At 48.5% G+C, this 12769-nt stretch overlaps 1 protein-coding gene across 1 annotated transcript; it reads left to right on the forward strand.

The window, feature by feature from the left end:
• Nucleotides 1–257: 257 nt before the first annotated feature.
• On the forward strand, nucleotides 258–6749 carry LOC102902041 (transcription initiation factor TFIID subunit 4-like). Its single transcript, XM_006936537.5, has 5 exons — nucleotides 258–407; nucleotides 2314–2433; nucleotides 4952–5650; nucleotides 5740–5820; nucleotides 6104–6749. Exons 1-5 carry the CDS (start codon nucleotides 258–260, stop codon nucleotides 6140–6142), a joined length of 1089 nt encoding a protein of 362 aa, XP_006936599.3. The 3' UTR covers nucleotides 6143–6749.
• Nucleotides 6750–12769: the final 6020 nt, after the last annotated feature.

Consider the following 12769-nt stretch of genomic DNA (forward strand, 5'->3'; position numbering starts at 1 on the left):
ATGATCTCGCGTGATCTCGCGTGAGTTCGGGCCCTGCGGCGGGCTCTGCGCTGACAGATCAGAGCCTGGAGCCTGCTTCCGATTCTGCGTCTCTTTCTCGGCCCCTCCCCCACTCATGCTCTGTTTTTCTCTCTCTTTCTCTCTCTCTCTCTCTCTCTCTCTCTCTCTCTCTCTCTCTCTCTGTCAAAAATAAACATTTAAAAAACTGTAAATAAATAAATAAAATGTAGATTCAGATTTAGCAGGTCTGGGGCTGCATGTGGGTCTCTGTAGGTGTGCAGGGCGCCCAGGTGATGCTGGTTGGCACTGGAGGCCCACCTGCCATGGGCTGCGTCCTGACGCCTTATGCTTCTGCAACCAGCTGGGGCCAGGACAGCAGGGACCAAAGGAGACGCACACCGGCAACAGTCAGGATCCCCCTCTCTTGGACATCGCCCTCCTCCACCCAGGCCACGGCCCAGTGGTCCCACCATAAATCTGGACTCTCGGTCCCCTTAGGCATTAAGAGTCTCAATGAAATTCTTTCCCTACACTCTCCCAGGAAAAGTTTCCCAAAGGTCTTCCGACAACTTCAAGGATTGAACTACGACTGCCCTCATTGCTCACCTGCTTCCTCGGGTTCAAATTCATGATTCAATAACATAAGTGAACCCAAACCTACTGTAACACTCTAGGGAGACTATTGTTGTTTGACCACATCCCCAACTGGAAATTATTTGATAAGGAGCATAATAAAAGGAGGCAAGCCTATGCTAGATCACACCTTCTCAACTTTTTGCAAAACTTAAATAGTGAGAGCTCGCAGAATGCTCCTATCATAAAACCACAGGCCTGCAGCATGGGCTCTTGATGTTAAAGAACTGCCTGGAAGGACTTTTTGATTTTACCAAAACAACCAGAAGAAGTGACAGAGACCTTTGAAAATCCCAGGGTTCTCCATGTGCATAGATGCTTTTCTCCTCCCCAAACCTAGAGAAGGAAAATCAAAATCCTGACCCTGGTTCTCATCAATACCCATTTTAAGTGACATATACAAACCTGCATCTACGGAAGCCAATGTAGGACCTGCCAATAGTTAATCTGTGTGAACGTAATCCAGGAGACAGCAGCTTTTAATCATAATAATCTCACTATCAGGGTGCCTGGGTGGCTCAGTCGGTTAAGTGTCTGACTCTTGATTTCAGCTTAGGTCATGATCTCATGGTTTGTGAGATAGAGCCCCACATCAGCGCAGAGCCTGCTTGAGATTTTCTCTCCGTCTCTGCCTCTCTCCCCCTCCCATGCACACTGTCTCTCAAAATAAACAAATAAACTTAAAAAAAGACAATCTCACTGTCTAGTAACTAAGTCTAATCATTAATGAGGAGTGCAGTAAAGAATGAAGTGTTCTGAATGGTATGATACAAGGAATACTTTTCAGAAAAAGTCAAATCACTTGATCCACAGGTTCAGTTATCTTCAACAAATTTTGGGGGGAGAAAAAAAAGATTTCAAAGTCCCCTGTAACCCAGAGTATGGTCTTCCTTAACATTCAAATCCAGATAATTTATACTCTGGTGGTTAAGTCAATAATACACCTACCTCCCTTCAATACTAGAGCATCCTTTTCAGCTATTACTATAAAATCCACGTCCTCTGGGGAGGAGATTACCTTCTGCTTTTAACAGTCCTAGCATATCATAAAGCCCGGAACTAGCAAAGCCGCTAGAAATAATCCAGCTCCAAGATTCTCAAACTGGGGTACACATGCCGCAGGGAAGCCCCCCAGAGCCTCAGGGGAGAAAAAGTGCATCGTCCTCAAGTACTTTTTGACTCAAGGCAGCAATTTAAAGCATCTTTTACATTAAAACAGATGAATCCTGCATCCTATTCTCCATTAAAGGAATCACTGAACTCACATTGAAAAATTCACTGAAATGTGCCAGAAACCTCGGGCTACACCTCCCATGTCCCTCTTTCCAGAGTTCTTTGCCCTGAAGGTTACGGGGCAAGCTTCAGAAATATCGATATAACTCATTTCACAGCTTGAGACACTGAGGCCAAAAGATTCCCAGGGCTTGTGAGTGGTCACTAGAAGTCACTGACACGGGGCACCTGGGTGGCTCAGCCGGCTAAGCGTCCAACTCTTGATTTCAGCTCGGGTTATGATCTGGCAGTCTGTGGGTTCGAGCACCTCGTGGGGCTCTCCACTGATGGTGCAAAGCCTGCTTGGGATTCTCTTTCCCTCTCTCTCTCTCTCAAAATAAAGAAATAAAAAGTCACTGCTATTCGTTAGTCTTCAAAGAGAGTTACAGCCCTCTTCCCACTAACCAGGTGAGGCTGGGAGCAGCCGTTCCTCAAATGCAGGACCAGAAGCCCAAACAAGGATGTCAAGAGCTCGCCTTCCACCTGTGTTCCACCCTCTTCCGCCTTGGGTGCACTACTAACAAACATGTAATTAAATGAGCTTCTCAATGAATAATAAAGCCACATGTCCCTTCATAAAACACATGCCAAAGCATCTCTTTAAGCAGCTGCACATCATTGGTATTATGCATAGCTTGGAGGCATCCAGATTTACACGTATGCTATTAGTTACTGTCTCTCCACTAAAACTTTGAATTTCTCAACACGGCAGATGGCCTCCATTTGGATACACCTAATAAGAAGGCAAGTCAGAATAGGTAATACTTGTTCAGAATAGGTAATACTTGTTCAAAAGAAGGAAAACAATGTGGGGAGGAACCAGAAGCCCCATTCAGCAGTGTGTCTGTAGACAAAAGACACTCTCTCAAGACCATAAAATAACATCTAAGAACATACACGAGATGGTCAACTCAAGAGTCACCTAACAGGGCGCCTGTGTGGCTCAGTTGCTTAAGCGTCCGACTTCGGCTCAGGTCACGAGCTCACAGTTCCTGAGTTTGAGCCCCGTGTCAGGCTCTGTGCTGACAGCTCAGAACCTGCAGCCTGTTTCAGATTCTGTGTCTCCCTCTCTGTCCCTCCCCCGCTCACGCTCTCTCTCAAAAATAAATAAAACTTTAATAGGAAAAAAAAAAAAGTCACCTAACAATTAGAGACCTTCTGTGTGCAAGGTCAGAGGCAGGGGCTCAGAAAGCAACGACTAAAAGAGAGTCCACATCAGATGGAGACATAGGTGCTGCTGGTTTGGAAACTGATGGCTTAGGAACTCCTTGCAATAGAAATATTGCTCTAGTTTCAGAGCCCTTTTCAATGATCTGATTTGACCTTCCCGGTAAACCCATAAGAAAGATGATAATTAGTATTGTAATATCTGCTTTATTATCCCTGTTAGTGCTGAAAAGGGTTACCAGTCACATCCCTAATCATGTTGCAAGGAGACCTGAAAACCTCCCATGTCGTGTAGTCAAACTTTTACAAACACTTTATTGAAAACACTCTGTAATCCCTGGAACAATCCAATGCATGTTTGTTCCGGGGAGGCAGGCAACCCCAGAGAGGGGGAAAGCCGGGTCAGAGAGGTTAAATCAGGGCCCAAGGTCACAAAGCCAGTAAAGAGAGAGGGGCTAGAATTTGAATCCAGGTTTCCCATTCAAAGGCCTGGTCCTTTTAGGAGCACCAGCCACACAGCCAGGGTAGAGACACCCTCCAGGAAGAGCTAGGGTAACCAAATCTCACAGGCCCCTGGGGAGTCAAACAGGAACCAGCTCACACTGGAGCCAAGGTGAGACCCAACTCTTGTCAAACCTGCTGCAAACGGACATGGGCTTTCTAACCCAGCTCATTACCCCTGAGCCCTGCTCAGCTCTCCAGGCGACTCAGCCTACACTTGTCTGGGCACCTCTGTGATAAAGCTGTGGTCAGAGATCAAAGGGCACACTTTCCGAACAGAGAGAGAGAGAGAGAGAGAGAGAGAGAGAGAGAGAGAGAGAGGGAGGGAGAGAGAGAGAGAGATGCTGTCACTCCAGGTCCAACTCAAATTGCCAGCAAGACAGCTTGCCTATCATCCTCCACTGGAACTGGGGAGACCCTCCCCTGCGCAGAGTGCTCAGAGCTGAGCAAGGCTCAGTCTCAGCTGGTCTTGTAATTGGAAACTGAAAAGGACCCAGTCTGTCACTCCCTGCCACAGATAAACAAACGATGCTCCAGGAAAGGGGACTCATTCTGCCTACAGACTTGCAGACAACACTGACGATGTTCACACATTTGTTTGAAGCAATTAAGTTCTGGTGGAGAATATCAGAAAGCAACTTAAAAAAAAAAAAAAATCAGAGGCCTAAACACTCGTACTTCGGAAGTGCTCAAAGTGAACGCTGATGTGTTTCTGAGCAAGTACAGGGAAGGGTTTAAAACGCGGGCTGAACCGGGAGTGCGCAACCAGCGCCAGCCCTAGGAGCAGCTGGGCTTTTCACTTGTGCTTCCCTAAACACAACTCCACAAAAGAAAAAAACATTTCGTTACGTTTGTTTTTACCTGCAAGACGCTGACCTGGTAACTTCAAAAAGGATTTAAAAACTCATGTCCAAACAGTGACAGAAGTGAACTTGTTAACTCTCAGAATGGAAAGGAAGGGTCCTAAAAGCCACCCGTCCGGTCCCGGACCCACTCAGAAGATGTAATTTACGTTAAGTTTTGCGGCTGAGTGGGGACCGGGGTGCTGCTCGCGCTCTGGCCGGGCTCAGCTCGGGGCTCTCTGAAGGTCGCCTCACTGTCATCTCAGAGTGCCGGAGCGCGGAATCCAGGCCACGCGGTGTGACCGCCACCATGCCCTGTGGGCACCTTTCTGGGCCCCACGAAGGCCTCCCTCAGGTGTGGTCAATGCCAGAGGGGTACTGCCCCTCAGGGCCCCGGAGCCCACCCGCTCCCGCCACCGCAGCACGGGCCCACACTCCCCGAACACCCGTGTCCCTCCTCCCCCCCGCCCCCACCCCAGCTGGACGCGCGGACCCGGGTCTTACCTGCGAGCTGCGCTCGGAGCCCGGCCCCGTAGCCGGCGCGGTCCCGGGGGCCTCCCGCGCGGGGCTACCCGAGCGCTCGGCTCTGCCGGCCGCCTCCTCCTCCCCGTTGTCCCCGGCCGGGCCCCCCGCCGCCCGGAGGCTCCGGTTCCCTCCGCAGCAGCCGGCCGGGCGGCACCGGGGTGCACGCGGCGGGGCTCGGCTTCGGCGCCCCCTCCCCCTGCTGCCCGCCGCCGACTTGGCGCTCGCGGGCTCGGGGTCCGGGATTCCGGGACGCGGGGGTCGTCGGGGTGCTCGGCTGCCCCGCGCTCCCTCCCGCGCGCAGCCCCTCTCCGGGGGGAGGGGGGGGGGGCGCCTGGCTCGCGGCGCGCGGGCGTCACGGGCTCGGGGCGCGCGGGGACGGCGGCGGGGTGGGCCCCGGGGCGGCGGGCGGGGGCGCTGCTGCGGACGCGGGCACTGATGCGGGCGCCGCGGCGCGGCCTCTCGCCATGGCTCCCGAGCGGGCGGGCGGGCGGTTCGCACCTCCCCTCCGCGCTGCCGTCACCGCCGGACGCGCGCCGAGCCCTCCCCTTCCACCGCCCCGCCCGCCGGCCCGCGCCGCCACCTGCGGGCCGCCCTCCAGGATGCTCGCCCGGGGGATCGCGCTCCGGCTGCCGCCAGCCGCGCCCCTTTGCCCTGCGGCCGCGGCCCTAGGCCTGCCCTGCGCCTTGCCCTTTGCGGCTGGGCTCGGAGAGGTACTCAGCGGAATACCTGGGTGGGGAAAAGCTATCCTACCCTTCCCCGCGCGCTTTTTCTATAACTTGCGCGCTTATTGTCCGTCTAGGGTCAATCTAAGGGGAGCACGGGACTCGCGCGTGCAGTTTGCCACCAAAGCAATGGAAGTCCAGGCGTGGCGTTCCTGCAGGTCGGGCAGTCTCCTAGGGAAGCAACCCTGAGGCTTCAACAGGGAGAGGGCAGAGCCAGGGGACAGGGGCACGGGAGTTGTTGATGGCAGTCTGAACAAAATGCCACCGAAGCAGGGGGGCGGCAGGGGTGGCGGGCGGAATCCGAAAAGGATACAGGAAGTGTTCACAAGCCACTGTACTATGCAAATCGCTGGTGGACAGTTTAACGCGGAACAACGCACATTAGCTCATTTCCAGTTGAGACCGCTGAGTCTACTAATTCGGCCCACTCTTTGCCCAAAGGTCGTAGAGGACATTGGGAAGACACGGAGAGGATTCTGACCAGAACCAAAGACGCAAGGAAGCTGAAGCATAGAAAACCTGGTTTCAAATACTCGTAGAGGATTTGAAGGGTGCGGTAAAGACTGGTTCAGGCAAGAATCATCAATGGATGCTAACGGTAGAGCGGATTTTACTGGGGAACAGATATTTCTTTGGCTTAACACGTCTCTCCATATAGATGGTTGAGGCTTATAACAGCAAGGGGGAACTATTTACAAAGGAGCAGGTGGACAACATCTTCCTTCACCAGGTGGTCAAAATTAACATCACCAATGAGAGCAGACGGAGATCATGTCCTCAGAACACATCACCTGTGCGGTATTCCAGGGAGAACCAACAACCTGAATCTGATGATGACACCTTAGACCAACCCCAAATGAGGAACATCTATTAAAAAGGGGCAGGTAGGGGCTGTATTCTTCAAACATGTCAACATCGTAAAAGACAAAAGAAGGCTTGGAAATGTTCCAGATTTAAGGTTGCTAAAAAGTCATGACAGCTTAATGTGATCCTTAATGTAATGTGTAAGGAAAGGAAACGCTATAAAGGATATTTCAATGGACAAAGTTGGAATCCTGATAGATTAAAGTATTGGATCAATGTTAAATTTGCTGCTGTTGATAATTTGTCCTATGGTCCTGCAGAAGAATATCCCTCTTCTTAGAAATACACACTGAGGGGGCACCTGGGTGGCTCAGTCGGGTGGGCCTCTGACTTCGGCTCAGGTCATGATTCCGTGGTTTACCGGTTCGAGCCCCGCGTCTGGCTCTGTGCTGACAGCTCAGAGCCTGGATCCGCTTTGGATTCTGTGTCTCCTTCTCTCTCTGCCCCCCTCCCATGCTCACACTCTGTCTCTCTCTCCTTCAAAAATAAATAAACATCAAAAAAAATTAAAAGAAATACACACTGAAGTGTTGTGCAGACATGATGTGTGCAATTTAACCTTCAAGTGATTCAGAAAAAAACACGTTGATAGGAAAAATGGTAGAGTAAATGGGGGAAAATATTAACAATCAGTGAATCTGGGTACAGAGTGTACTAAAGCACTTCTGCACATTTGAAATATTTCCAAATAAAAAGATTTTTGAGGGGCGCCTGGGTGGCTCAGTCGGTTAAGCGGCCGACTTCGGCTCGGGTCATGATCTCTCACTCCGTGAGTTCAAGCCCCGCGTCGGGCTCTGTGCTGACAGCTCAGAGCCTGGAGCCTGTTTCAGATTCTGTGTCTCCCTCTCTCTGACCCTCCCCTGTTCATGTTCTGTCTCTCCCTGTCTCAAAAATAAATAAAATGTTTAAAAAAAATTTTTTTTTGAGAAACCAAATAGGGGATGAGGTGGGCCAAGAAGAAGGCAAGGTATGTAGAAGGGCAACACAAGAGATCCTTCTGGTTTCAGAACTTGTGGTTTTAGAACTAGTGATCCGATTTATGTAGAACTTATACACACTTAAATTAGTACAAGTAAAACTGGGGAAATCTGAATAAGGTAGGTGGATTATATCCATGTCAATATCCTAGTTGTAATAACATATTAAGGTTTTCCAAAACGTGATCATTGGGGAAACTGGGTGAAGTGTATTACTTCTTACGACTAAATGTGATTCTACAATGATCGCAATAAAAATTTCAGTTACAAAAGAAATGACCACGTATCTGTCAGGTTGGTACATAGATAAACAAAGCTGCCTGGGAATATGTAAGAGCAAATGTACTGGCACTGTCTCCTTGCGGGTTTAGAGTAGACGTAGGGCTGTTACCAACAGTGAGGTTTTTTTAAGGGAAAAAAAAAAGACTATTTGAAGTATAAATGATGGATCAGGTTCCTTCCAGTTCTGTAACTTAAGAACACTAGAGCTGGGGAATCTTTGAGATCATCTGGTCCAACCTTCTCATTTTCAGGAAACTGTGGGCAGAAAAGTGGTACATGACCAGAGGAGCATCAAATTAGTGGTAGACCCATAACTACAACCCTTGCCTGCCGAATATGTCCGATGCTCTTTGCACCTTTACCAGCTGCCTGTCACTCTCTATATCCATGAGATTCAGTCAAGCGGGGTGCCAAATTTTAAAGTCATCCGTTCATTCATTTTGAGTCCCTGACTCTGGCCTTGTGGGCAGAGGGTCCTGACATCCTGTTTCCAGCACCAGATGACAGACATGGGCATCCCACCCCTGAGGAGGCCGGGCTGGTTTCCCTCTGTCACTTCCAGCCTGGAGGGAGCAGGTGGCAGGCAGGGCCGCTTGACTGAGCCCCCAGCTGTGGGCCCTGTGCTACTTCAGCAGCTTGTGACCTGCTGCTTCTGGAAGTCAAGGGTACAGGGACCTGGGAGAGAGGCTGGATGAGTATACGGAAGAGAAAATACTAATTGCATACTAAGGCAGGTCCCAGCCTTATCCAGCATTAGGCAGAGGTCTCTGCACCAGAAGTGATTCTGGCCTCCCTTGGGGCGCAAAAAGCCACTGTATTCTTTTCTTCTGTCAAATCAAATCAAAATCAACGTATCTGCGCTGATATTTGCCAGGCCCTGAATAAGTAAGTAGCTGTGGGAAAATACAAAAAAGAATATCTGATGCCTGCCCTTTAGAAACCCAAAATACAGCCGGGGACCCAAGATGGAAATACAGAAAATGACCTGACAAAAGAATTAAAATGCTAGCTTTGTTGGCTTGGGTTCTCCTCAAAAGCAGTTTTAGAGAAGAACTTGAGGGTGGGTATTTTCAACATTGTGTGTGTGTGTGTGTGTGTGTGTGTGTACGCATGCGTGTGCGTGCCCCAGGTATCGGATAGTGAACAAAAAAGGTAAAGTCTTGGCCTTACGGACCTTCAGGTCCAGAAGAGTCAGATAACATGATACACCTGCACATTCAGTTAGTTTGTGACGCAGGTTAGAAGAAAAGGCACGAGAAGTAGAATGATAGGAGGATTTATGATAGATTGATCGGTCAGGGAGGATCTATCTAAGGAGGTGACCCAGAGGAGGAATAGGAACCAATCTTGCAAAGGGCAGGGGGCAGCATCAGACGAGGACACAGAAGTGAGAAAGACGTTCAGTAACTGGCACCGTGGTGGGGTTTCAGGAAAGAGCCAGACCACGGGCCCGTGCCAGGTGGAGGAAACCCAGACCATTTCGGGGCCAGCTGGGGGGCTCACCCACAGCCTCAACCTCTACCACCACCACTGTTACCAGTAACACTTGAGGAACACAGCACAATCCCACTGTGATGTAAGTGGGTTCCCAAAATTCAACTGGGAGCATGTAGCAAAGGGTCACAAAACCGAAAGTTAATTATTTTTTTATTATTTTTTCAACGTTTATTTATTTATTTGGGACAGAGAGAGACAGAGCATGAACGGAGGAGGGGCAGAGAGAGAGGGAGACACAGAATCGGAAACAGGCTCCAGGCTCCCAGCCATCAGCCCAGAGCCTGACGCGGGGCTCGAACTCCCGAACCGCGAGATCGTGACCTGGCTGAAGTCGGACGCTTAGCCGACTGCGCCACCCAGGGGCCCACCGAAGGTTAATTAAAAGCAATCATTTCTAGTAACTATTTCAGTTGCTATGTGAAAAAAAGAAGGGAGGGTGTTTTCCACTCATTTGATAAATATGTGGGAAACTATAAAGCATCAGCTCAGCCTGAGAGCACCCCAAATGATCAAGGACCCCTCACCTAGTCACCTACTCACCTCCCACACACACATCCTCCAAGAAAAGAACTTGAACCTGCCGCCATTCCACAACAAGAGCAAAAGTCCAATCGTTATCTCCCCATTCACTGAATGTCTTAGCTCCGTGTTTTAATCTAACATTTATTAAGTACATATGTGCACCAAGCCCTGTACTAAGTACTTGAATCGCATCAATTCATTGATTTTTCACAGCAACTCTTTGTGATAGCCATTATCATCTGCGGTTTAGGACTGAGCCACCTGTGGCTCAGTTGATTAATGGTCCGATTTTTTATTTTTCCCTCAAGTCATTATCTCATGGTTCCTGGGATCGAGCCCCAAGTTGGGCTCTGTGCTGACAGTGCAGAGCCTGCTTGGGATTCTCTCTCTTGGCCCCTTATCCTGCTCACTCTCTTTCTCTGTCTCAAAATAAATAAATAAACATTTTTTTTATTAAAGATATATCTACCCTATGACCCAGAAATGGCACTGCTAGGAATTTACCCAAGGCATACAGGAGTGCTCATGCATAGAGGCACTTGTACCCCAATGTTTATGGCAGCACTTTCAACAATAGCCAAATTATGGAAAGAACCTAAATGTCCATCAACTGACAAATGGATAAAGATGTGGTTTATATACACAATGGAATACTACTTGACAATGAGAAAGAATGAAATCTGGCCTTTTGTAGCAACGTGGATGGAACTGGAGAGTGTTATGCTAAGTGAAATAAGTCATACAGAGAAAGACAGATACCATATGTTTTCACTCATATGTGGATCCTGAGAAACTTAACAGAAGACCAGAGGGGAGGGGAAGGGGGGTGAGTTACAGAGAGGGAAGGAGGGAAACCATAAGAGACTCTTAGATACTGAGAACAAACTGAGGGTTGATGGGGGTGGGGGGGAGGGGAAAGTGCGTGATGGGCATTGAGGAGGGTCCCTGTTGGGATGAGCACTGGGTGTTTTATGGAAAGTAGCTTGACAATAAAATATATTTAATATTAAATAAATAAATAAATAAATAAATAAACTTTTTAGAAAAGGAATGAGGGGCACCTGGGTGGCTCAGTTGGTTGAGCATCTGACTCTTGATTTCAGCTCAAGTCATAACCTCAGGATTGTGGGATTCAGCCCCAATAAAGGCTCTGCGCTGAGTGCGGAGCCTGCTTAAGATTCTCTCTCTCTCTTCCTCTGCCCCTCTGCCACACTCACATTCTTTTTCTCTAAAATAAATTTAAAAAGCAAGCAAAAAAAAACTCCCAAAAAACAATGAGATGAGAGAGGCACCTGGGTGGCTCAGTCAGTTAAGCATCCAACTTCAGCTCAGGTCATGATCTCATGGTTTGTGGATTCGAGCCCCGCATCGGGCTCTGCGCTGACGGCACAGAGACTGCTTGGAATTCTCTCTCTCTTCGTCTCTCTCTGTCCCTCCCCTACTCGTGCTTTCTTTGTCTCTCAAAATAGATAAATAAACTTTAAAAAAATGAAATCAGAAAATGGAGCCTCAGAGAAGTTAATTAACTTACCCAACGTCATACACTATTGACAAAATCAGAATCAATCCAGGCTTCTAGCCCCATATGACTGACTGAACACATTGTTTTCATCCTCCTACAAAGTAAAGGAGAATCATCCTCAGTCTTGGTTAGGATTGGGATGGGAAAGGACTCCGAGGATCAAGACATGTAGCCTTATGTGTATCACACCGACCAGTTGATCATGGGGTCCTTGGAAGTAAGAACAAAAAATGGATTAATACCACTAACTTCCTTATTGCATCTGGTGTCAGTTCCGAGGCTCTAAACACCACCTATGCATGGATAGCTCGCAACTTCACACTTCCAGCTCTGACTCTCCCTCCTGAACCCCACACTCATGTAGACATACTTCCTAGTTGGCATTGCCCTCTGGATGTCTAACAAGCATCCTTGTGATGTACTAACCTGAACTACTGGTCCTGCCCCAGGTTCTACTTTTCCAGTCTTAAGAGATTTCGGTTGCTCAGACCACAAACCAGAGTGATCATTTTTAACTTCTCTTTGTTCCCAACCTATCAGGAAGTGTGTCGGTTCTACCTTTAAAATAGAATCCAGAAACTACTTCTCACCACCTTCCTTGCTTCCAACCTACTCCAAACCACCGCCATCTCCCCTGGATCCCTCCTAACTCCTTGCTCGCTGCCTTCTTCCTCTCCCTTCCCCACAGTCCGATGTCAGCATAAGAGCCAATGTCCCTGTAAAATGTGACTCATTTCATCGTCCCCCTCTCTTAAAAGTGCTGACTTCCCCCAGAAAATAAGGGTCCACCTCATTTTTCTCTTCTTTCCAACTCACTCATTTCACTGCCTGGACACAATGAATCTCCTCGCCATTGCTTGAACATCCAAGGACATTCTCAACTCATCACTGTTCCCTTCGCCCAGAATTCCCTTCCTCCACACGGCCCTTCCCTTCATCTTCCCAGCGACGCCTCCTGGGACCATCTCATTCAATATTGCCACGTCTTTCCCTCAGGCACCCCAATTCCCCTGGCCCTCCTCTACTTTATCTTATGTAGCACATTTTAATATATTATAAAATGTCCTCATTATTGTTTATTTTCTGCCTTCTCTCTCTTGAGTCCTAAGGTAGTTTTATTCCAACATGTAATCTCAGCACAATGTCTAGAACATAGTAATTGCTCAGTAATTATTTGTCGGATGATCAATCTTTCAGAATCTAACCAAAGAACCATCTGACCCAGAATGCACTCAAGGATTCTCATTTTATTGCTTTGTTGTGGGGTGGAGAATGTAGCCATTTTCGGTTTTTATATCAGTGTTAAAAGATCTTGAGAATATGTTCTGACTATCCTTAACTTCTCTTCCGCAACCCATTATGAAGCAACCGTCTATCAAAACCCTACTAGATCCTATTTGTTTTCAGGATCTACAGTATTGGGCCACGTGGGTGGCTCATTCA

The sequence above is a fragment of the Felis catus genome, chromosome C2 (genome assembly GCF_018350175.1).
Source record: "Felis catus isolate Fca126 chromosome C2, F.catus_Fca126_mat1.0, whole genome shotgun sequence".
NCBI lineage: Eukaryota > Metazoa > Chordata > Mammalia > Carnivora > Felidae > Felis > Felis catus.

Excerpts from the sequence above, each read along its gene's own strand:
- LOC102902041 (XM_006936537.5), top strand. The coding sequence starts at position 258 with ATGTGGGTCTCTGTAGGTGTGCAGGGCGCCCAGGTGATGCTGGTTGGC. Across the intron at positions 5,651-5,739 it reads TTGCGGCTGGGCTCGGAGAG|GGTCAATCTAAGGGGAGCAC; the intron begins GTACTCAGCGGA and ends TTGTCCGTCTAG. Across the intron at positions 5,821-6,103 it reads CAGGCGTGGCGTTCCTGCAG|GTCGTAGAGGACATTGGGAA; the intron begins GTCGGGCAGTCT and ends CTTTGCCCAAAG.